Source organism: Notechis scutatus, chromosome 16 (assembly GCF_049901735.1).
Source record: "Notechis scutatus isolate UNSWTSFEM ecotype Mainland chromosome 16, rNotScu1.2, whole genome shotgun sequence".
Lineage (NCBI taxonomy): Eukaryota > Metazoa > Chordata > Lepidosauria > Squamata > Elapidae > Notechis > Notechis scutatus.
Genome location: NC_142024.1, coordinates 168,004 through 192,739, shown reverse-complemented (window position 1 = coordinate 192,739; position 24,736 = coordinate 168,004). Strand labels below are relative to the sequence as shown.

Genomic DNA, 24,736 nt, shown 5'->3' with positions numbered 1-24,736 from the left:
TATTTATTCTGTTGGAAATCCTTCCTTTCACATGGGGCCTCAGCGGGGTGGGGTGTCATGGTGCGTTTACAGCAGTCCAGGTGCATCATGTCGCTTTAAACTTTTTTTTTAGGAGGAAAGGAAGGCCGGGCTTGACGGGCGTCCAGTGGGCTCCTGGGCAGGCCCCGTGGGTGGCTCTGTTTCCCTGTCCTGTGGCTGGACAGAGGCCCGGCTCCTGCCCTTTGGCTGCTGCAGGAGGGAGGGACGGGCTGGCACTTCTCCCTGGCAGCTGCCAAGGTTCTTCTTTGCCGCGGCTGCTGAGTGGCAACATGGCCGGTCTCTTGGCCTGGGGGCGCCAAGGCTTTTTGTGGGCCTCACTCCTGGGCGTCCCACGCAGGGCACCGGCTCTGCGCTCCTGCTGCAGCCAGGCTCACCTGCCCTCCCCCCGGGCATCGGCCGCAGCACCCCGGGGGCTCTTTCCTGCACGGCCCGCCGACCAGGAGGCTGCCCTGCCCTCGCCGGGCGTCAGGCTCTGCCTTCAGCCTGCCCCCCAGTGCCAAGGAGTAGCCAGCCCAGTGGGCACCTGCTCCATGTTCAAGCTGCCCCTGTGGGATTCAGCCAAAGGGCTGGATGTGGCCTTTGTGGGCGTCCCTCTGGACATCGGCACCACCCACCGCCCCGGGGCCAGGTAAGGGGGCTGTTCTTTGGGTAGGGGATGAGTCGGGGTGGGTGGGGGTGGAGCTGCCTGCACCAAGCTAACATTTGTTGGGTTTCAATCACCAGCCTTGCTTACTGGATTGTTTTGCTGGTCCTTCTCTTCCCTAAACTAGCCAGGCCCAGTTCCTGCAACCCTTCTTCATATGTTTTAGTCTCCAGTCCCCTAATCATCCTGGTTGCTCTTCTCTGCACTCTGGAAAGTCTCAACCTCTTTTTTTTAGTGTGGTGACCAAAACTGGATGCAGTATTCTAGGTGTGGCCTTACTAAGGCTTTATAGAGTGGTATTAGTACCTCCCTTGACCTCGATTGTATCCCTCTGTTAATACAATTTAGGATTGCATTGGCTTTTTCGGCTGCTGCTGCAAACGGCTGGCTCCTATTTAGCTGGTTGTCCACTAAGACTCCAAGATCCCTCTCCCCGTTCCTGCTATTGAGCCTGGTTTCACCCAGTCTATGTGTGTCCTTTAGGAACACATATGATAATGTGTGATAATATACTGAGCCGTATATTATGAACCTGGGGCTAAACCTTCTTTACTTGCGTTAGATACATAATATAGATAGGTAAAAGATAAATAGATAACCGCAGGTATACATAATGAAGATGATAGGTGATAGGTGAGAAAGGTCTGCCCTCCAGTGGCTAATTTTAGTAATGCAGCATATATATTATGCACACTGAAAAACCTGCCCTCCAGTGATGAATTTGGGAACTGCAGATTCAAACATTGGGAATGGTCTGCCATCCCGAGGTATGTATAATACACAAACACCTTTAAAAATCTGGCATCTAAATGGTTAATTTAGGAACTGCTTATGTATGTAACTAACCTGTTACTTGCTTATTGGCAATATGCCCACGAGATGGCGGGCTATTATTGTCAATGGAATTTCCCATAGACTTTGAAAACCGCAGTTTCCATGTAATTTGAGGTCTATTTTCACCCCTTTTTCACCCCTAAATTGATGGGGGACTCAGAGTCAGACCCCACGTCGGATTCCACCACATCTGTAACCTGATTATTTTTATTTATATTAACTTTCGCGATTCCTTCCCTGCGCCTGCCATAACGAAAAATATCCACCAGGTGGCAGGTTGTTATTGCTGTGCAATTTCTTTTCTTCACCTGCAATGACGCAAAATGGCCACGAGATGGCGGGCTATTATTAAGTTCTTTTCTCCACCTGCCATGCAAAATGGCCACGAGATGGCATTATTAATTCTTTCCTCCACCTGCCATGCGCAAAATGGCCACGAGATGGCGGGCTATTATTAAGTTCTTTCCTCCACCTGCCATGCGCAAAATGGCCACGAGATGGCGGGCTATTACTCTCTTTCTCCACCTGCAATGACGCAAAATGGCCACGAGATGGCGAGCTGTTAATGTAAGTCCATTGACTGAAAACCGCGGTTTTCATGTGAGGCTATTATTAAAGTTCTTCCTCCACCTACCATGCGCAAAATGGCCACGAGATGGCGGGCTATTATTCAGTTCTTTCCTCCACCTGCCATGCGCAAAATGGCCACGAGAATGGCGAGCTGTTAATGTAAGTTCCCATTGACTTTGAAAACCGCGGTTTTCACGTAATGTGAGGCTATTATTATTAAGTTCTTTCCGCCACCTGCCATGACGCAAAATGGCCACGAGATGGCGGGCTATTATTGTTAATGTGCAATTTCCCATAGACTTTGAAAACCGCGGTTTCCATGTAATTTGAGGTCTATTTTCACCCCTTCCCCGCCCCCTAGAGTGATGGGGGACGCAGAGTAAGGTATTTTCCCCGAGTCCCTTCGACAAAAGCTCCGGCTGTCCCTTTAAAAGGCGGGTTACAATCAAGGCGCGACGTCTCCCCCCTTTAGGCCCCCTTGCAATCGCCCTATCTTTTCCAATAGAACCGAATTGAGGCGGCCGGCTGACTGCCTGCAAGGGACAACCGGTTGGGGCAGGGAAACTATCCAATTGCCGGGCTCGGGAAAGAGGGGAAGGGAAATTATCATCACGCGAGAGAGAAATATCATGTTTGAAAACGGTCCAGCTAAAAGTGTATTGGAGCGGGGCAGGCAATCGGATAGACACCTCCTTGCAAGGGGCCTTTCTCTCCAGCAGCCTAGAGCGTCGAAAAAAGTCCTATTAGGAGGAAAGGCAGCAGCTGGGAGATTGCCTGGCTTCGCTAATAATCCACTTTTAAGGCCAAAAAAGTGGGGGGAAAGCATTTTTAGAGGCGAGGCTCCACATTTGCAAAGCGATACTTCTTTTGCTTGAGCCAGAGCCGCTTCTGCCGCCCCTGGGCACGAGTTTCTTTTCTTTTTTAGGTGCGACTATCAAGTCGAAATTGCCATTTTATTTTTTGGGGCGGGGTGCAAAGCTGCAATGAACTGGGCCAGAACTCGCTGCTGAATTAATATTCTTCCAGTGCTTCGGGGCCAAACAGAGGTAAGTGAACAGCTTGCATGCACAGGGTAGCCTTTAAAAAAAGGGGGTGGTGGTGGAGGGAAATAAAAAAAAACTTCAGAGAAAGTGGGGGGACCCACAAGGGAGGAAAACCATGATTGACATCGAAGAAAGATTAGACCCAGAAGGATGGAGGCAAGAAATGGAAGTTTTTCATGGCAAATGCATTAAGCGCCCTTATTCTATCCTATCCTTTATTCTGTTCTATTCTTCTTGGTGTTCTGTGTTGTGTTGTGTGTTCTATTCCTACTCTACTCTAATTCTACTCTAATTCTAATTTACTCTACTCTACTATTCCTACCCCACTCCATTCTATTCTTCATCTATTATATTCCTAATTCTATTCCTATCCTATTCTTCATCTATCCTATTCTATTCTATTCTAGTTAGTTAACCTGGGTTAAGGGTCTTGTGAACCCACAGCCCAAGTGGCTGGGTGCTTGGCCACGCCTGCCATAAATTGCCTCCACTGTGGCCTTAGCAGGCTGGCTGAAAACTAGTTCATTGTGGTTTCAGCCCATCCTAGCTTTATGGAATGCATGGATCCAATCTGGGTTTGCTGCCCAGGTGATAAACCATTTGGCTTTAAACCTTGGAAGGGCCTCCCTTTGTGTCTTAAGACTGGATTTCTGGGGGTGCCACCCCCCAAATCTTCAAAGGCCTTTGTCCTTTGCCCAGCGCCCCACAATCCCAATTTCTCCTTGTGTGCTGTTAAAAGCCACTCACAGGATTGCACTGGTTCTCCCTCCTTTCTCTGAATCGGGGTTATTTCCAGCACAAATCGTTCCCCAGGGAACCATGGCCCAAAGAACCTTTTTATGAGATCCCTGGTAAAGAGCCCAGGCTTGGGGGGGAAGTAATAGTGCTGCCCTTATCGTTTTAACATAAAACAAATGCGTATGATGGGGAGGGAATTGGGTGGGTTGGAGAGCAAGGTTGTTGTTTTTTTGCATTGGTAAACAATGTTTATTGCTCTGTGCGTGGTTTGCAACCATTTAGAGAGGGCCAGAAACTGCACCATTTGAGATGCAGGCAGTACAACATGACCTGGAAGCCCCCCCTTCACCTACAAGCGTTGAAGGGTGGCAGTTCCCAGGGCCCCTTCACCTGTTCAGGTATAAGACCCAAGAAGGCACCAAGAACTCCACAGTCTCCTCTCCTCCTCCTTCCCCTCCCCTCCTCCTCCTCCCCCCTCCTCCTCCTCTCCACAAACCCCATTTCCTTCCAACACTGATGATGTTACTTAGTTTGGTTTTGAAACGTCTACAACGAAACCACCCAGCTTGGCGAGCCCCAAGGACCTCTGAGCTACAAATATTCTTGTCAATATCCCAAAGTTGCTTTTCCAAGGGAGAACTGAACTTTCCTGGGTTTTCTTTGAAGACGTTTCGCTTCCCATCCAAGAAGCTTCTTCAGCTCTATCGATGTCCTATCGATACCTTCTCTCATTTTCCACTTGGAGGTTGAGTCCCTTAAGGTTTGCTCCTCCCTCTTCTTCCCATCAAGCTTCCCGTCCTGCAGTGGGCACGCGTAAGGCTTTAAAGCCCGTGGCACGTACCACGCGGGCTCCTCCTTAGTGCCAGGGCTGTTAACTCCTCTGTGCTCTGGAAGAAAGGTTGCATTTCAGCTTTTCTTTATGAAATGGTTTGCACCCTCTGCTTGGTTCGGCTCTCAGTTTCCCAAATCCCCAGCTCTCGGCCCTGTGCTCAAATCCTCCCAGATGCTTCATTTGCTTTCCTTGCTGTTTTTCCTCCAGGTAGCCAAGAGGTGGGCCGGGTGTTGTGCCTGTTTCCCGGCGGCTTCCCCAGTGCAACCTTCCTCCCGTGGAGCTTTGCCCAACCTTCCACCAGAAGCGTGGCCTCGTCCCCCTACGGAGGGAAGCTTCTCCCCAGCCGGGTCTCCCCCAAGCAGGAAAATGGGACCTCTCTCCCTTGGAGGCTCTGGGCGATGCTCCCAAGCCCCCTTCGTAACGCCTGGATTCTCCACCGTTGGACATCTCACTGAAGAAGGAAGTTCCCTCCCCGAAGAGGCCTGTGGAAATCTGCTAAAATATTCGTATTGGGGGGAGGAAATAAAGACTCGGCGGGATGGGGTTTTAAAATTTATTAGGAAGACACACTTGGGGAAGGAGAAACGGCTCTGCAAACCAGCCATGGAGGGGCAAGGAACCCCCCTCCCTCTTCCTTTTTTGTGGGGGGGGGGACACCTCCCTGGCTGGAACAGGTGCAGTGTTCTTTTCTTGTGGGGGGAGGTCTATGCATCGCTAGCAGCTTTTGAGACCGAAAAAGTGATCCAGTGTCCAAACTCCATGTCCTTTTTTAATTATTATTATTTGGATGGTAGAGCACAGCCTGTTTGTGTGGAGTTATATCTTTTTCTTCTCCTTTGACTTCCTGTGTGTCTCTCTTTGATGGGCATCGATGGTTGGTTTGCTAGCTCGCTCGTTTGTTTCCATCCTGGTCTTTCTGGGCATTTGGTTGATTCGGGACTCCCATGAGGTCGGTAAAATGAGGACCTGGATTGTTTTGGGGGTGCAATGCTTTGCTGACTCTGTAAATCGCTTAGAGACAGCTCTAAAAGCCCTGTGAAGTGGCATAGAAGTTTTTTTAAGTGCTATTGCAGCTTAGAGGCTGCAGGGAGGCCCATCAGCCGCGGGTTTGGCTGCCTGGGAATTGTTGGGAAGGAGGCAGAAAGGAAGCAGGAAGGATATTGTGCTTGGGGGAATGGGGGTAACCCATTGCTTCCCTTCTGGAAGTCTCTCTCTGTGTGTGAGGGGTCCTTGGTGCTCTCTGAGCTTGGTTTTCTTGCAGACGTCTCATTACCCAATTAGGTAACATCATGCAGTGAGGATGGGATGATCAGGGCATTGATGACGTTACCAAGCTGGGTGATGAAACGCCTGCCAGAAAACCCAAGTTTGGAGAGCACCAAAGACCCCACAGTTCAACCCTGAGCTGTATTCTACGTGTGTGTGTGTGTGTGTGTGTGTATACAATACACAGGTATGCTCCGTTTTAATTGGCTTTTGTGCCCAAAGGATGCAGTGTTTTATTTTAAGGCAGGGCAGCCTGGGTGAGGATACAGAATTGCACATTTCCACACCCAGGCAACCAACATGGAGCCCTTGCCAGCTTTCAACCAATGTGTGTGTGTGTGTGTGTGTTTGCCCAATTTGGGGTGGGGGAAAGAATGCAGGGGCCAAATTTTGAAGACACCCCTGCTGTGTCTGTGTTTCTTCCCTCCCCTGGTGCATTAATCCAAGATAGCTCAGTTGGTACCTTAGCTTCTTGTTAAAAGCATCCCACCCACTTGAAGGCTTTCCAGCAAAGCAGTTCAAATAACAATAAAAAACAAAAAAGAGAATTCACTCCCTTTGTAAAACAGGTAGGGTATCGGGGTGCGTCCTTCAGAACTTACAATTCCTTTTTTGGGTGGGTGGGAGACTAATATTAAGTATTGGTGGGTAAACAGCCCAGCTTATTAGATGAAATCCTGGCCTCATCAGCCAGCAAAGGGGTAAGTATGAAATAAAAGTGCGACCAGTTGTGGGAACCACCAGATGGCAAGGAGGACAACGAGGACAGGTGAGAACAGGTAAGAACAGGTAAGTAGAGGGCACAGGTGCTGGGAAGATGGGGGGGGCGGGCAGGCCTTAGCCAGAGTGGGTTGGCAAGAGCCCCCCAAGAGCTGGCCTGCCTGCAGCCCCCATCTTCCCAGTGCCTGCATTTCCCTCCCTCCTCTTGCCCCCCCCAATCTTTGGCCTCAAGGGGGGGACCGAGGTAGGGAGGGGCAGGCCCTGGGTGCCCCCCTTCCAGGTCTGCAGGGTTGGGGTGGCCCCTGCCATCTTCCCAGGGCCATCACCTCTTCCTCCTCCCCCCCTCTGTCCCAGGAGGGCTGCTGGGGGCTAAGTGGAGGTGGGGAGAGGAAGGCACTTGGGAGGATGTTAGAGGCTGGCTGGGGAGGGGCTCCTTGGCAACGCCCCTCCTCTTCCCTTCCCAGCTCCCCTGGTGCCAGGCAATGGGGGGTCCTGGGCTGGAGGGTGGGGACATTGGCAGGCCAGGGGCAAACGCCTCCCTTGAAAGGCTGGGGGGGGAAAAAGCCTGCCAATCCCCCCCACCTCTCTGGGCCTCCCTTTCCCTGCTGAGTCTCTGCCAGCATGGCACCAAGGGGGCTAGGAAAAGAAGAGGAAGTGGGCAAGGAGCCCCCTCCCCAGCCTGCCTCTAACATCCTTCCAGGGCCTGCCTTGCCCACCTCCTCCAGCAGCCTCCTTGGGGGGAGAGGAAAGCCCTGGGAAGATGGGGAGGGGCCTCTCAGCCCAGTAGACCTGGGGGCACCCAGGGTCTGCCCCTCCCTGGTCCCCCCCTTGGGGCCATAGATGGGAGGGGTCCAGAGGAAGGAGGGAAATGGGAGGGGGGGAAGGGTGGGCAGGGGGGTGGGCAGGGAGGGTGTAGGTAGGGAAAGAAACACACCCAGGATGGCAGAAGAGACAAACTTTATTAAAAAGTTCAAAAAAACAAGCAATACACCCCCCCTCTGTTCCCAGCCCACCCACCTGCCCCCCCCACCTGCCCCCCATCCCCGCACCCCCCTCCCTCCCCCCTACCTTTGGCTTCAGTCCTGGCTTGGGGGCCCAGGGGGAGGGGGCCCTAGGAAGAGGGGGTATGTGCTCCCCCTCCTCCCAGGACCCCCTGACCCCCCCAGGCCCCTTTTAGGCCAGGATTGAAGCCAAAGGCATTGATGGGGGCTGAGGGAGGCCCATGGGACATGGGTGGGTGTGATGGGCCAGAGAATGGTTGCCCAGTGTCCCTTGGCTTGGAGTGGCCAAACTGCCACCCTCTGAGCCAAGGGCATTGGGCAGCCGCTCTCTGCCCAGCCCACCTGCACCCCAGCCCCATCTCTCGGCCTCCCCCAGTCCCCACCAACCCTCAGCTTCAACCATGGCACAAGACAAGCTGGCAAGAGAGGCTCTGGGGGTGCCCAGGGCTGCCCTAGGGGGCTTGGATGCCCCAGACCTCCCTAGGGCCTCCCTGCCAGCCTCCCTGATGCCATGGCTGGCTCCTGGCCTTTCTCCCCCCTCCTGAGGGTGACCCACCATGCACAGAGATTTTCTCTATGCACCCATTGCTATAAGTAGGCATGCACAAATGTGTATTATTTGAAATTAACTCCAAGATTTGGAATAAATTGTGCACACCTGCTTAGAACAAGGGGAGGAACTGCAGACTTGACACACTTGGGCTTTCTGGCTCACCTGCCTAGGTGCTGGGAAGATTGGGGGAGGGAGCATGCATGACACCCAATGAAGCACAAGGAAGACCTTACACATAAAAAGGTTTCAACTTTGACAAGTTGTGCAGACTTCTAACTAGAGCTGAAGTCCACCCACCTAAGTTTGCCAAGGCCAAGAACCACTGGAGACCCTAAAATGGGGGTCTTCAAACTTGACAGCTTTAAGACTTTCTGGACTTCTGGACTCCCAGAATTCCTCCTCCAGTTGTGTTAGCTCAGGCATTCTGGGGGTTGAAGTCCACAAGTCTTAAACTTGCCAAGTTTGAAGACCCTTGCTCTATCTCTATCACCTATCAATCATCTATATATCATCTCTCTATCCTCTATATCACGGCTCTTCAAACTTGACAGCTTTAAGACTTGTGGACTTCAACTCCCAGAATTCATGTTAGCTCAGGAATTCTCAGCCTTTGCTGGCTGAGGAATTCTGGGAGTTGAAGTCCATAAGTCTTAAAGTGGCCAAGGTTGGAGACCTCTGCTCTAGGGCATCCTATGGATAGGATTCTGCCCTGTGTGTGAAGAACTCAACACAGAATCCAGAAGAATTGGAGACCCAACACCTGCAGGGCCTGGCACTTGTCCCAAGTCCCAGATTTCTGAACACAGAACTGAGAAGAATTGGGGGCCACCACCAAGTGAAGGCATGGAGCTCTCATCTCCAAAGAATGGTGAATGGAGAACGCTGGGAACTGAATTGCGGCTATCTGGTGTCTTGGGGAGAAAGGGGACATCTTAAGCTTCTCTAGCCTCCATTGCTAAGGATTCTGGGAGCTAAAATCCCTTCCTTTGAAAGTTGTACCTTTCAATGGATGGACTACAGCTCCCAAAATTCTTAACTCCTCCGGCAGAATTCTGGGAGTTGAGTGGGGACCATCTAGTGCCTTCCACTCTGGAGGACTCCAATTCCCATAATTCTGAGAGTTGAAGTCCACCCTTCTAAAAGCCAATTAGCTTTCTGAAAGCAAGTCCAACCTACTTGGTGGTAGGTATAGATGACCCTCTTAGATCAGGGTTTCCCACCCTTAGCAAGATGTGTGGATTTCAACACCCAGGATTCCCCAAACCGATTGCCTGGTGAATTCTGGGATTTGCAGTCCACACACCTTCAAGTTTGAAAAACGCTGATCTAAGTTCCTCTGACACCTCAACTCTGTCCTACCCCCTGAACTACATGATCCTACCAGATAAACCCTCGTGGTCCTTACCCAAGGCAAAGGCTGACAACAGCCATGATTCCTTGACCCTACCAGCCACAGCTTAAAACTTACCACTTAAATCAAATTTACCACTTAAGGGCTCTTGGGCCTCAAGCGTATATCCACAAACCACCAAACATTGTTAGACAATCTGAAGACTTAAGACTCCCTTCACCTAACTTGCAAATTAGAGAGATATCCTGGCTACCTTGGGGATCCACTCACGACCAACAATAAGACTTGCTAACTCCTTATCCACTCACAACCAACAATAAGACTTGCTAACTCCTTATCTACTCACGACCAACAATAAGACTTGCTAACTCCTTATCTACTCACGACCAACAATAAGACTTGCTAACTCCTTATTCTAGACCTGATCTGTCCGGTGACTTCAAGTAACAAGTGTGTGTGTGTTGGGGGGTCTCAGTTCCTGGTGGGCACCACAGGGAGTAAAGAAAGGCGTGCGTGGGTCACAATGCAGTAAAAGCCGCAGGGAAGAACGTTTCTCCATCGGGATCTGGCCGTTTTGCCCGCTGCGGTTTCGATGCAGAGCGATCCAGGCCTCCAAAAGAAATGCACAAGAGGCTGTTTTTACAAGCCGAGAACCGACACACACGATCCCTTCCCATACAGAAATCAAAATAAGAGGAAGTGGGGGAGTGGGGGATTCAAAGCATGCATTGTGCTGCCAGTCCAACTCTTCCTGCTGTTGTTTGGTCCCAAGAGTTTTAAATAAGGTCACTTGCAGGAAAAGAGCCAAGCCACAAAATGTGGTGGAACGTTGGTCTTCCATCTCTGCGTCTCCAGCGCTGGGTGGGTGGGATTGGCCTCCAGAAGAGGAAGGGGCAGCATTGAAGGCTGGCCTGGCTTTTTATTTTTTTAAGGTTTTGTTTTGAGATGGTTTTAAGAACCCCCATTATTATTATTCTAAAGAGGCAGGGTTTTTTGCAGCCATCATCTTTATAGGCTTCCCTGCTGGAGGACAAAATTTTCTGGCATTTCCCTCTAGTGCATCAACTCGGCTTCAGGGTCAGCTGGAACAATGCAGCCCCTTCCTCGGCCCTCCATAAGTGGCAACAGCTGTCCAGTTACACCCCCCAAAAAATCTGTCCATCCATCCATCAGTCTCATCATCGGAAAAATCCAAGTCTTCCACCACGTCCTCTTCTCCTCTTGCCAGCTGTTGCAACTCTGCCCAAGGCAGCGGTTTCCGATGGCGGTGACTCCGTTGGGGCACGGCCCTCTCGCCTCCTGGAGAAGGAAGGAAGAAAAACAGGGGTGTCAATCCAACCTCAACGGGGAGAGGAAAGGGCACAAAAAGGGTGCTAATTAAAGGATCGTCTGCAGGGCGCAGGAGGGGGCGAGATGGAAATGGGGAGATGGGCAGGATACAAGTTTAATAATAAGTAAAGCAATAAATAAACCAAAGCACCTGGGTGTTTACAATGGGGATGGGGGATCAAGGAGAAGAAAAGTTTTATTTCCCTTTCCCCCCATTTTGTTGGGGGGGGGGACACAACAACTCTATAAAGGCTTCCAAAACTCACATCCTAGAAATAAGGGGGGAATTGGGCTCCTCTCCAAACGTTTCTGAATGAGCTGTTGCAATCTATGGAGGTGAATTTAGAAGCATGCTCTTCCCTCTTAAAATGGGCTAGGGTGTTACTTCTTGAGCACATGGAAGGGGGGGGGGCTTTTGGGGTTGGGACCCTCTCCCCAAACCCTCTGGTCTGCCTCTGCATTCTTCTGTGGGAGACCCACTCTGCCAAACCAAGTTTTCCACCTTCCCATCTGCCCCAAAGAGCTGGACCTGCAGATCTTCTCATGATGGTCTAGAAATCTAAGTTGGGTGACCTAGAACTATGGGGGTTTATCAACCTGCCCACCCCAGAGAGGGGGAAAGAGGGAGAGAAGGAGCAGGGGAGAAGCCAAAGGGCCTTGGGAATGGCTGATGAGCACCAGAATGAAGGAGAAACATACATATGCACCCATCCTATGCAGACCTCGACTATGTCAGAATGGTCAAACAAGTGGCAACTTCAAATCTCAGCAAACAAATGCTGTCTTACATATTGGTAAAAAAAAAATCAGAAAATAAAATGCAAGCTGAATAGTCAAGACCTTGTTGATGACTACCACTATGTCAAGGACCTTGGAGTACTCATCTGTAATGATCTAAGTGCCAGAGCCCACTGTAACCACATAGCCAAAAGGGCATTGAGAGTTATTAACCTAATCCTACGTAGCTTTTTCTCCAGTAATATTGCACTACTAACTAGAGCATAGAAAACATTTGCTAGACCAATTCTCGAATACAGCTCATCAGTCTGGAACCTGCACTACACATCGGATATTAATACAGTCAAGAGTCCAGAGATATTTCACGAGAAGAGTCCTCCACTCCTGTATTTGCAACAAATACCTTATGCCACCAGACCTGAAATTTTAGGCATAATCTAGAACTACGCCGCCTTCGTTCTGACCTCGGTGTAGTACATAAAATTATCTATTGCAATGACTACTTCAGGGAGGAAGGAAGGTCATGGAAGAGGGAGGGAGGGAGGCATCCCTCCAAACCCATGATTTTCTGTAGCAACCAAACCATCCCCAAAGCAAACCATGTTATTCCTGAGTTCAAATCAGTCAGTTGGCATCAGGTCTGCAATCAATTTCCAACCCAGTGAAAAGAAAGCTCATTTTCCTTCAAAGCTATACTTTAGGAAGCGAAGGGTAAATCAGGCACCCAGGACAGTTAAAGAAAAACCTTGATTTTTGTCCAATTTTTTAAAAAAATCCATTCTCCATTCTAAACATTTTTATTTGGGCTTCGGTCGAGCCCATTTTGGGGAGGACCAAAAAAACACACACAAAGCCCTGCAAATAAATTTCCAAATAAAATTCAACCATTGCAGGGAGGGCTTTTTTCCCAAGTACCAGATCTGCCAAAGAAGTGCAAGTAATATGCAGAGAAACCAGAAATCGAGAATGGAACAGAGTATGAAAGGCTGGTGTTTTTATTTTTTTAAATTCAAAAAGGAGGTTGAGTATTTTACAAGCTGCTGGCACTTTCACCCTCCACGGATGCTTCCGCAGCATCTCAGCTCCAAAACCTTTTCTCAGACACCAGGCACCCAGGAAGCAAATCATTACAGGTAGTCCTGGAGTTACGATGCTTTGTTTAGTGGCCGTTTACAGTTACCCATGGCACTGGAAAAAGTAAGGCCATTTTTCACACTTCTGTCCATTGCAACAGCTCCATGGTCCCCTGACCAGAATTCAGATGCTCCGCAACCGACTCGTATTTATGACGGTTGCAGAGTCCCCGGGGTTACGTCATCCCCTTTGGTGGCCTTCTGACAAGGTTGACAAGGAAGCCAGATTCACTTGACGAACTTACAAACTGCAGTGATTCACTTAACAAATGTGGCAAGGAAGGTCATAAAATGGGACAAAATTAACTTTATATGCGTCTCTCGCTTAAGCAACAGATATTTTCAGGCTCAACTGTGGTCATAAGTCAAGGACTTGCTATATGACATTAACTTCTACTTTAAAATAGATACACTCCCTTCCCAGGCCATGTTTCCATAAGGACTGCTCATAAAACAGCCCATTTCCAAGTTTGCAAAGCTTTTCACGCACACAATATATTTAAATCAACTTTCCAACAGGCCAAATGACCCATAAACTGCAAAAAAAAACCACAACCCACCATCCCTTGGACAAGGCCTGCAAGAAGAAATGACGCAACACACACACACACATACCCCCAGGGCCCCTGGTCCCCCTCACCCACCACCCTCCACCTGGCATGGGAGCTCCTGCAAACCCCACTCAGCCCTACACCTGTGCAGCCCCCCCTCTCCCCCCCCCACAAGAAACCCCGCCAGCCCCCCCCCCACAAACGAGGCAGGCGAGCCAGCGCCATTGTCTCCCCGGGCGCCACTCCGAAGCGGCTCCCGTTGGCCAACAGAGGGAGGGGACGGGACGAAGGAGGCCTCCCTTACCGGAACCGGGCCTGGGAAATTCTCCAGGCGCTTCCCGAGTTCCACCGACCTCGTGGCCGTCGCGGAAGGCAGCGAGAGGCCGCTCACAAGCCGCGGAGGCGCCTCTCCAACTGCCACCGCCCAGCAGCTGCGCCGAAGGCCGGGCACGCCTGCGCAAGGCGCACGTGGCTTGCGGGGTCACAAGCCCGAGGGTGGGGCGTGGCTTGGCGGCCATGTCACGGGGCGGGCGCGGCCGGGTGGTCACGTGCCCAGGTGGGCGTGCCTTGGCGAACATGTGACGGGGTGGGCGCGGCTTGGCGGCCATCTCACGGGGTGGGCGCGGCCTGGTGGTCACATGCCCGGGTGGGCGTGGCTTGGCGGTCATAGACGGGGTGGGCGCGGCCTGGTGGTCATGTGGCTGGGTGGGCGTGGCTTGGCGGCCGTGTGACGGGGTGGCGTGGCTTGGCGGCCATCTCAAGGGGTGGGCACCGCCTGGTGGTCATGTGGCTTGGCGGGCGTGGCTTGGCGGCCATGTGATGGGGTGGGCGCGGCCTGGTGGTCATGTGGCTGGGTGGGCGTGCCCAACTCAATGATTATTCATATTTCTATTAACTGTTGCGATTCCTTCCCTGCGCCTGCAATGACGCAAAATGGCCACGAGATGGCGGGCTATTATTGTCAATGCAATTTCCCATAGACTTTGAAAACCGCGGTTTCCACGTAATTTGAGGTCTATTTTCACCCCGTTTTCCCCTCTAGAGTGATTTTACTCAGAGCAAAATCCCTCGTCGGATTTCGCCAGATCTGTAACCTGATTATTTTTATTTATATTAACTTTTGCAGGTGGCAGGCTGTGCTTATTGCTGTGCAATTTCGTTTCTCCACCTGCAATGACGCAAAATGGCCACGAGATGGCGGGCTATTATTAAGTTCTTTTCTCCACCTGCAATGACGCAAAATGGCCACGAGATGGCGGGCTATTATAGTCAATGCAATTTCCCATAGACTTTGAAAACCGCGGTTTACATGCAATTTGAAGTCTATTTTCACCCCGTTTTCCCCCCTAGAGTGATGGGGGGCTCAGAGTAGAACTCCTCGTCGGCTTTCGCCACATCTGTAACCTGATTATTTTTATTTATATTAACTTTCGCGATTCCTTCCCTGCGCCTGCCATAACGGAAAACTTCCACCAGGTGGCAGGCTGTTATTGCTGTGCAATTTCTGTACTTCACCTGCCATGACGAAAAATGGCCACGAGATGGCGGGCTATTAAGTTCTTTCCGCCACCTGCAATGACGCAAAATGGCCACGAAATGGCGGGCTATTATTGTCAATGCAATTTCCCATAGACTTAGAAAACCGCGGTTTACATGCAATTTGAGGTCTATTTTCACCCCGTTTTCTCCCCTAGAGTGATGGGGGGCGCCAGAGTCGGATTTCGCCACATCTGTAACCTGATTATTTTTATTCATATTAACTTTCGCGATGCCTTCCCTGCGCCTGCCATAACGAAAAACCTCCACCAGGTGGCAGGCTGTTATTTCTGTGCAATTTCTGTATTTCACCTGCCATGACGCAAAATGGGGCTGGGGGGCAGGGAGGGCGTCAGGTTCAGTGCCAAGGGCAGCCCCACCCTATCCCGAGCCCTGGCAGCCTCCTGGAGGGCTGAGCTACCACCCCATGCAAAGCTCGGTTGGGGGAGGGGGGCACCTCAGCAGCAGGCGGGGGGAGGCTTTGGAGGCGTGCAGGGCTGTCCCCTTGGGCTCTCCCCCCCCCCCCGGCCGTTCTTGACAGGTGAAGCGTGTTCTGCACTTTGCCTCGCAGGGAACACGGGACTCCTGGGCGCCAACCTATTCTTTGAAATGCTGTGCACCCTCCCTGGGGTGAAGAGGCAGCCCGTCCCCCAGAAGGCTGACTCTCTGAATAGAAAGGGGGGTCCCTTCGCCCTCCCCCCCTTGGAAACAAGCAGGATCGGGAATCTGAGGCCGGTTGTTTTCCGTTTTTACAACGTCAAGTAGCTAGCCCTCATTGGTGCAGTGAAAACCCAAGGGCACTGGAGGGGACAGTGGCAGGAGGCCGGATCCCCATCCAGGGAGAGGCTGCAGATGCATTGGCTGAGTCCCTCCCCTCCCCCTCCCCAAAGAAGACTGGAACCCAGATTCCTGGGAGAGAGGCAGCTGCCCTCTAGAGCCCCCCCAGCCCCTGAAGCGGAGGAACCGGCCCCCTCAGGGAGCCCACCCAGCGCAAAGGTTAGGCCAGTTTCCCCAGAGACAACCCCCTCCCCACACCCTGAGTGACGGCACCGTCTTGTGGCCAGACATTAAAATAACTTTATTTCAGCTTCAAACTGGTTTCAGAGTCTTCAAGCCAAGCAAACCCCAACTAAAGGCAGGGCTTGTTCACAGGTACCCGGAAAGGGGAGGGGAGGAAAGGCTGCCCAATAAATTAATTATTCTCCAACACCCCCTCCTATCAAAAGTGCAAATAATTCGTCCCTGTTCTTCCAAGCCGCTCCCCTGCCTGCGCCCCCTTTTCTTCAGCAGGTGGGAGGCAACACAGGGAGGGGGAGGGAAGAGGTGGTTGTGGGTGGGGAAGGCCCTGAAAGAGGGGGCTGAAGGCTCTGGGCTGCCTCCTTCCTTTTGGCTGCAGGCCGCTTGGGGGTGGGGGGGGAGTGCTACAGAGTCAGGCCAGTCGCCATCGCTTGGCAAGGGAGCTGCCTCGGCTTTGGCACCGGCCGTTCGAGGGCCCAGGTGGCCCCTCTGTCCCAAGGGGTGTGTGTGTGCGAGGGGGGCATCCACCTTGGCAAAGCTTCACCCTGCGTGCAGCCCCCTTCTCCCCCCCAGCCCTGGGCTCTGCTAAAGGCACCACTGTCTCCACAGCTTCCGTCCTCAAGGGATCTTGTCTCACACACAGACACACACAGACACAGCCTGAAACTTAATCCCTCCCTCTGTGGGGGGAGGTGAGTGGGGGGCGAGCCAGTCCCTTCTGGGGCAGCGCAGCGGGGAGAACAGAGACCCAGAGGAGGCATGCTAGGGAGCACAAAACAAAGCCCCCCACCTCGTTCCTCAATTCCCCCACCGTAAAGGACCCCTGCAGACACCTCTGCACCGGCTTTTGGGGTGGGGTGGGGGTGGGGATTGTATTTCCCAATAGTACCGAAAGGCCTCCCTGCATGGAGAAAGCCAGCACCTCAAGGAAGGGGCAGAGTTCCCTACCATTCGCCAGGAGTTGAAGGGGAGGAGAAGCTGCTACCTGTCGCCCCCCCCCCCCCATACCTGATCCAGGCAGTATCTGGACACGCAGATCGGCTCAAAGGACCCCAAACAGCCCCCTGCCCGAAAGAGACACAGACGCTGCCCCTCCTAATAACCCTAACCCGAGGGGCGGCCAAAGGAGGCAAAGAGGCAGCTGCACAACATTGTAAACAAAGGCAACCGAAACGGGGCTGGCTTCAGCCAGGGAGAGCTGGGCGGAGGGGACCCCAGCCTTCCTGCCCGACTGGCACCAGGTGGACGGGGGGCAGAGCAGCCGGCTTATGGCTCTGGATCAGACATCCTGACCCGGACAGCCACGGACGGGAGGAGGGAAACGGCGGCTCGTGGACCTGCGTGGGGCCTGGCCAGGCTCATCCTGCAGCTTCCACAACTTAGGCTGCCTGTCCTGTTAAGCGATCAAGGGGAGCCCCTCCCACCAGGGAAGACACGCCAGCCAGAAGGGGCTGGGGAGGGGGGAGAGGCAAGTGAGCCCATCTTCGAAGGAGCAGCGGGCCGTAAGAGAGTCCGTCCGTCAGGAGTTCTGGCAGCAGCAGCAGCGGCTCCTGCAGACCCTTCGAAGGCTGGGGAAGCGGGTGGGGGGAGGGCAGAGGAAGAGGAAAATCCCCACCCCACCCGGGCTCCCTGAGGCAGTCCGGGCTATTTGGTACCCGGGGTGGGGTGGGGGGAGCAGTCAGTGCAGTTTCTAACTCACTGGGCCTAGGAGAGGTCATCTAAACGCTACAGTCTGTCGGATGCCCGAGGGGCTCCAGGGGCTCCTCCTTCCAAGCCTGCAGTAACGCAGCCGCCTCTCGGCCATTCGGGGGGCACTTTAATGGGGGTTCAGTCCAGGGCGGGCCAAGAGGGGATGTAAAATCTCTGCAGGGACCCCTCCAGCAGCCGCTCCATCCAGAAGGACAGCCGCTGCAGCTTGCTCTTCACGCCCCGCAGGCTCCCCGAGGAGGAAGGCCTGCCCCACGCCTCCGCCGGGTCGGCTGCCTCGTCCTCGCAGGGACCCTCCTCGGGCTGTGGGGGCCGGAAGAGGCAGAAGTACTTCCTGTGGCCGTTGAGGGCCAGGACGTAGCCAGCGTAGTCGCGCTCCAGGAAGTGCTTGTCGTACTGGTTGGGGATGGGGGCCGCGTCCTGCGCAAACTCCAGCACGCACTCCAGCCACTCCCGGTGCTTGTCCAGGCTCAGGAAGGAGAAGTGGAGGCAGCTGCTTCTGCGGGGGGTGGGAGGGAGGGGGGTCCAGGGAGGTCATCCAGAAGAGGCCCAGCCCGGCCCGCTAGGGGCTGGAATCAGGCCGCCCAGCCCTTCCCTCCCAGGCCTCGCAGGTGGGGGGCTCACCCAGTGAAGGTGAAGACCTCCTGAGCGAACCTCTGCAGCAGAGGGGTCTTGGTGGCATTGGAGAGGATGAGGACCACGTTGATGTGGCCAGGCCTCAGACGCACCAGGTTGCTCGTGTACGTGAGGTCCGTCAGCTCCGTCACTTTCACCGAGTACTTCTTGGGGATCCTGCAAGAGAGTGCCAGGCCGTCTCCGCCCAGGGAGAGCGTGGGGGGAGGGGGGAGGGCGATTCAGCCGCATGAGAGGCAGCCGGGACCCCCAGTTGCGTTGTTAACACAATGCCCCACCCACCCACCTGTCTTCCTTGGGGAAGCTCGTCTCGTTCTTCTCGCTCTTGGGGGGAGGGTCCTCCTTCTTGGAGGGGGGCAGGTCCCTCTCGTCACTCGAATCGCTGGAAGAGAGAAGCCGGGGCTGGTCCAGGGGCTCCGGGGTCCTGCACATCTGGATCCCCCCCCCTCCCAAAAACGGACCGAGGGGCCTCACCTGAACGCCTGCACGATCACCGTCCCGAAGAGGATGAAAAGGGCCGAGAAGATGAGGGACAGCAAAGGCATCATCTCCCGCCTGGAGGAGGAGGAGAGGAGGGACGGCGGATGAAAGGCCCCCCCTTGGCCCCCTCCCCCCGAATGGAACGGAGCCCCTGCCGAATGAACGCAAGGGTGGGGGATCCAAGCGGCCTCTCTGGATCTCACAGGGACGTGTAACTATTGGGGGGGGGGAGCCCAGTCTACTGCTAAGGGTCCAGGTGCCCCCCAGGTCATGAGGGGGCGCAGAGGGGGCCCCGTTCCTCCTTGGAGTTTCCCTTGTCTTGGCAAAGAAGGACTCAACTGGGGGGCCTTTCTACTTTTTTACCAATCTTCCCAAACTGAGGGCAGCAGGGAATTATGGGCTTTGGAGGTGCCTGGCTCAGGAGCCTGGACACGCACCAGTTGCTGCGGAAGAGGCTCTCCCAGCAGTCCACGGCGTAGTCCACGGCAGAGTAGGCCCACCGGAGGAAGAAAACCTGCCACGGAGAGATGCCACGGAGGGTCAGCGGAGAGGCTGGAGGAGGGGAAGGGGCCTGGGCGGGAGGGGGCAGCCCCCAGCTGCTGCAGCGTCACCCAGCCAGGCGGCCTAGCTGAGGGGCCTCCCTCCTTCCAGGGGGCTAGTGAACAATCTCCTCTGTCCCCCGTCCCCCCCCTCGCAAAATCAAAGCCGGCCTATGGACTACCGAGAGTTCACCAGGCAAGAGAACCCACATTTTTCGGGTTCTCCGCCTCTCCCCGAGGGCTTACAGGCGCCAGCTCGTCCGTCAGGTCCGCCAGGACAGCCTGGGCGGAGAGGAAGGAGGCGTCCATTCTCAGCTGGTCCAGGAAGTCCAGCAGGGTGAAGGTGTCCTCCTCAGTGCCTGTCCAGGGATCCTCCAGGGCCCTGAACACCACCTGCCCGGCGTTGGTGCGTCTCTCGAGGATCAGCACCTGCGAAAGGGGAGGCCGTGCGGGGGGTGTTTGTCAGAGCATCCCCTTTGGCAGGCATCAGAGCTTCTGCCCCTCTGGCACCTCCAATGGGGCTGCCCAACCCTTGGGGAGGAAGGGGCCTTTCAGGCTGGCTTGGGGGAGCCCAAGGATGGGGGGAGCCATGCAGGCACGCCCGTGTCCCCCCCCGTCGCCATGCAAGCGGGGTCCCCTGAGTCCCGAGCGAGGCCAGGGAAGAAGGCAGAGAGTGAGGTTGGCTGCCACACTGCTGGGGGAGGAGGAGTGGGGTGGGGGCTCACAACACTCACAGCCGACTTGGCCTGGGACCAGGCGCCCCCTGGAGCAGAGTGCGGACAAAGTCCGGCTGGTAGTCGCCGTAGATGTGGGCAAACCGCAGGGTCTCCTTCGTGTTGGCCACGGCGAAGGCCAGGAAGGCCTCGTAGCCCTCCACGTACTTCTCCCCCTTGCCCGTGGCCAGGACCACGCAGTACCTGCATCGGCACAGGGTGGCACCACACAGAAGCATGAGGACTAGCTCCGTGGCAGGAGACGCCCCGCCTGTCCCCCCCGCACCCTCCCCCCAGGGCTCTGGGCTCCACTTTGCCAGCCACCCAGGTTTACTCACACTTGGAGGTCCTGGACTCCAGAGCCCATCTGCCTGGAACCAGCCACCTCGAAGCTGGAAGCCCCCCACCCCTCCCCGCAAAGATTCTGGGAGTTTCACCCCCCTCCCCCCTTGGAGGAGATGGAGTCGGAGTGCGTGTGCGTGCGCGTTGGGGTGGGGGGGCTCACTTGTGCTGCCGGTGGGATTTTTTCACAGGGCACAATTCCTGGAAGAGCTTCTGGCTGGTCAGGCGGGAGGCCAGGAGGAATTTGTTCTGGGACAGGAAGTCATCGATCAGCTGCTTCCTCATGTGCCGGGCCTGTGGGAGGAGAGGCAGTAATACCCCCTTTGGAAGTAAGGCCAGGCCGCAAGCCCCCCACCCCAAAGAGCCCCAAAGGCTCGGCCTGCGCTGCGCTGGGGGTCCCGGGGGGCCCACCTGGATGACGTCGGCCGGCTTCTCCACCTGCTCCTTGAAGACCATCATGGTGGGCGTGTAGACGTTGATGTTGTATTGCCGGGAAAGCCCCTCGGTGCCCTGGAGCCCCACGTACACGTAGCCGAAGGAGAGGTAGTCTCTGTACGCAAAGGCCGCGAGCTGGAAGGGAACCCTGGGAGTCAGGAGCCCCGGCAGACCCCTCCTCAGGGCATCCCACCCCCGGCCACCGAAGGAGGGGAGGGGGAGCTGTGGTCAGGGTCACCAGGCGGTGGATGATGGGCCTTTAAATCCCCACACTCCGTGCTTCCTCCCCGCCCCCGACTCCTGAGCACCCTCTTTGTTGCCCCTGCAGCCCCCATGGCTTCCCTGGGTCCAGAAAAGACTCCCCTGTTGACGGTGGGGAGGGCAGACTGCACGCCTGGGCCCCCCCTGTCCCCAAAGGGGATCTCCTCCAAGGCCCGGGCTCCCCCCCCCACCCCGCAAGGGCTGGGGTTTCAGAGACCGACCTTGTAGAGGAGGGGCGCCAGGGGCATGTGGTCGAAGAGCAGGACGTGAGGCTTGTTTTCCTTCTTCCAGTTGGACAGGAACCGGACGTAGTTCTTGTCTGTAATCTGCCAGTTGGGGGTAGAGGAGGCCGTCAGACCCCCCACACCAGATCCCCCGCCAGCCGAAAGGGGCCCACGGATACTGATGCGGCCCCGTGCATTGGTCAAAGGCGTTTCCCAGCTGCCTTGCCCAGGTGAGTGAACCCTTGGAAGAGACTTAGGCCCAATCTCTCCCTGAGCAGGCTCTGCAGCTGAGGGCGGCCCACCCCGCCCCCTCAGGCCCTCCCCCTTGGAAACTGAGTGTGGGGGGTCTGTGGGGAGGGGGCCGCTGCTGACCTTCTCCACCAGGGCCCCAGGGAGCAGGCTCTCCACAAACTGACGGAGGTTCTCCCGGACGACCGCGTTGTGGAAGAAGGTGACCTTCCCGTTGATCAGGCCCAGGATGGAGGGGGTGCTGTGTGCTCCCAGGTGCTGGGCCAGGCGCCGCTCGTAGCCCGCATGGATGACGCCGATCCCCACGCCTGGCAGGGGAAGGACGGAGCCCTCAACATGGAAGCCAGCCAACCCAGGGCCTCTCTGCCCAGAAGGAGCTGAAGCCTCGTTCCGGACAGGCTAACCTCAGGCCACCTCTGACCCTGGCCCAGAGCAGCCGTAGCAGATGCCATCCCGAAAGGCAACGCCCGGCCTCGGCCTCTCAGGGTGAGCAGTGTCACCTCACCCAGGCCCCCAAGAGCCTCGGGGCTGATGCTGCTGCTGCTGCTGCCCGGCCCCGCCCGGATGGAAACACCCTCCCCCCCCACCCAACACGCTCTCCCTCGCTGCCTCTCTCTGCCTTGGGCTCACCCAGCGCCTCCAGCTCCTGCACCACTTCCTTCCAGACAGGCTCGATGTGGATGCAGCTGAAGCACCAGTCGGAGGTGATCTTGATCAGGTAAGGCTTCCGGAAGCTCTCGGGAACCACCTCGTTGACGTAGTGGGAGAAGTGCAGCAGGTACTTCTCGTCGGTGGAGTCCTGGTGGCGCTCCGAGTTGAAGGGGAAGTGGAAGAAGGACTCGTCAAAGTAGAAGCTCTCGTGGAAGGGGTGCGCATGGCGGTGCGGCGCCTGTTGCTGCTGGTGCGGGAAGCCCTGGTTCTCGCCCACATCGCCATAGCGGTCAAAATTCAACCGTTTCTCCTCGTTGGACAGGATCTGCGTGGGAAGACCCGGGCTCTCATCCCCTCTTCTTCTTCCAACTGGCCTTCCCCCTCCACACACACACACACCCCGCAGCTGTCCCTCTCACACGTCTGCAGACTTGGACCCACAAAGTCCGACCTCCATACCTCGTAGGCTTTGCTGATTTGTATAAACTTGTCTTCCGCTCCTGGGTCTCTATTCTTGTCCGGATGCCTGGAAGGTCGATGAAAAAAGATCAGCAGCAGCTTGAGAACTGACAGCTTTACAAAGTTATGCACGGTGGGCGGAGAGCTCTACTCTTAACCTGGCCATCTTTAGTTCACCCTCATTTCGTCATAGTTAGGTAACTTTGACTTTGTTTTTAATTTCAAGAGCCCTGGTGGCACCGTTAGAATATGCAGTATTGGGTTGACTCCGCCTTCCATCCTGCGGAGGTCGGTAAAAGGAGGATTCAGCTGGTTGGGGAGGGGGCAATATGCAGCTTAGAGAGGGCTGTAAAAGCACCATGAAGCACTATATATGGCCAAACACTATTGCTTTTGCCAATTTATTGCTCGTATATCATTTCAAGAAGACACAGCTAGCAACCTAAAAATGTGTCAAACACAGCAGATGGACAATAAAAGAAAAAAGAAAAAAAAAAGAGCTACAAGAACCCACTGGCATTTAATGAACCGCTAAGCATCCCAATGTGCTTTTAACGGCTCACCCATTTCCCCATGACTGGCAGTTGGTCAGAGCCAAAGCACTGAAAACCCCAATTCGTCAGGCGAGTATTGGATAACAATCACTTTAGTTCTCTTCAGAATCAGATGACTCTGAATTTGATGTACTCACCATTCCCGGGCGAGTCTCTTGTAGGCTTTTTTAATATCCGCCTGGCTCGCAGTCCTGCTGACGCCCAGGATCCGATACGGGTCAAAATCGACGGCTGACAAGATCTGCAAGGCCAGGACGAGGAAGAGGACCAGCACCAGGGAGAGGCTGAGCCGTTTAATCTCCATCTCCGTTCCTGCAGGGAACCCGGCCGGGAGCCTTCCTGGGGACAAGGAGAGAGGTCAGGGCCTGCGGGGGGCCTCCCACATCAACCACGCACCCCGTCATAACCTGGAAAGCAAAGCATTTCTGACCCTCTCGCTTATCTGGAGACGGCTTAATTCCTGCAGCTAAAAAGTATTGCCAACCTTCTCAAGTTCTTTATAATAACCTCAAAACAATGCTGATATTTCACAGCACAAGACAGACGGAGCCATCCAGGGGAGCAGCGCAAAGCGGATACTTTTTGTGCAGGGTGAGATGTCACCAAGGCAGCAGGCGCTAGTGGAACGTTCAGAAAAAGATTCCTTGAATAAAAATTCACACCCAGCCCCGAAACTTCCAGGTTCGGCTGAGGAAATCCGCCCTCGCAGCACCTCAGGGCTGTTTTTCACACAGGACGCCAAACCGGACAGACGAGGCGCCTTGATCCAGACGTCCAGCTTCTGTTGCTCGTCGGCAGCTGGACGGGCTGCAGGCCAGGGAAGGAGGCCGCAGGAGGCTCCTCGGACGTCTCGGCCCCCGGGGTCGCCGGCAGAAGGAGGAGAGACGGTCCAGGGCTCTGCTGGGAGGGGTCTCCGTGCCCTCCGCAGGCTAAGGCTTGCCGGGTCTCCTGCCTCCGCCCAGGGAGGGTCTTCCGGGGCTGCTCCTGCCTCCAGGGGTCCAGGGCTGTTTTGTGGCCTCCATCAGAGCTTTTTTTGGGGCAGCCAGGGACCCTCAACTTTCTTCCTCCCTCCTGGGGGGGCTAGGATGCCCTGGGGGCCCTTGACGCGCATGCGCAAGGCCTGCTCTCTCTCTCTCTCTCTCTCTCTCTCCCTCCCCCCCCCGTCCCTTCCCAGGAGGGCCCGATCCTGGGCGGCTCCTTCCCCAACCTGGCGCTGAGGGGCTTCCGCTCCTTCAGATTCCCGCCAAGAGGAGGGGGCCCGACCCACCCACCGCCGCCAAGGCTTCCCAGGCCCGGCCCTCCCGCCCCCGTTGAGTGGCCCCTGATGGGCGAGGGGCTACGGCGTCCCCTCCTCCCCCTGGCCGGGCGACCACGAGATGCCCCACTCGGGGGAAAGGGGGTCGAAGGGCGCGCGCAATACCCACCGAGGGCTCCTCTTGTCTCCCCGGTCCCCACTTCCGGCTCGGCGGCCTCGTCACCATAGAGACGGCGCAGACGGCGCTAACTTCCGGCGTGGGGTTCGACCCGCCTCCCCGCACGGACCCTTGCGGGGGAGGACGGGCAGAAGCGCGCGCATGCGCAGCAGCGCCGTTCGC

General features: G+C 55.2%; 2 protein-coding genes and 2 long non-coding RNA genes across 4 annotated transcripts; 2 read left to right on the top strand and 2 right to left on the bottom strand.

Moving 5' to 3' along the window:
• The first annotated feature begins 46 nt into the window (after window positions 1-46).
• AGMAT (agmatinase (putative)) lies at window positions 47-15,654 on the top strand. The gene is given in 5 exon segments (XM_087944709.1): window positions 47-413; window positions 415-541; window positions 544-667; window positions 13,673-13,836; window positions 15,449-15,654. Coding segments are annotated over 5 exon segments (714 nt in total). The 5' UTR covers window positions 47-308; the 3' UTR covers window positions 15,643-15,654.
• LOC113423992 (uncharacterized) lies at window positions 2,153-6,510 on the top strand. Its single transcript, XR_015745491.1, has 3 exons — window positions 2,153-2,717; window positions 3,012-3,132; window positions 4,907-6,510. It is a non-coding gene; the product is annotated as an uncharacterized LOC113423992 (long non-coding RNA).
• Window positions 10,507-13,853, bottom strand: LOC148129357 (uncharacterized). Its single transcript, XR_015745490.1, has 2 exons — window positions 13,646-13,853; window positions 10,507-10,889 (listed from the first exon to the last, which is right to left on the bottom strand). It is a non-coding gene; the product is annotated as an uncharacterized LOC148129357 (long non-coding RNA).
• Window positions 15,655-17,279: 1,625 nt separating the features above from the next.
• Window positions 17,280-24,661, bottom strand: DNAJC16 (DnaJ heat shock protein family (Hsp40) member C16). The gene is given in 16 exon segments (XM_087944533.1): window positions 17,280-18,100; window positions 18,226-18,393; window positions 18,521-18,616; window positions 18,709-18,789; window positions 19,152-19,228; window positions 19,500-19,682; window positions 19,988-20,004; window positions 20,007-20,170; window positions 20,472-20,602; window positions 20,720-20,878; window positions 21,226-21,330; window positions 21,601-21,785; window positions 22,108-22,453; window positions 22,588-22,654; window positions 23,279-23,476; window positions 24,566-24,661. Coding segments are annotated over 15 exon segments (2,325 nt in total). The 5' UTR covers window positions 23,446-23,476; window positions 24,566-24,661; the 3' UTR covers window positions 17,280-17,721.
• Between the last annotated feature and the right edge of the window lie 75 nt (window positions 24,662-24,736).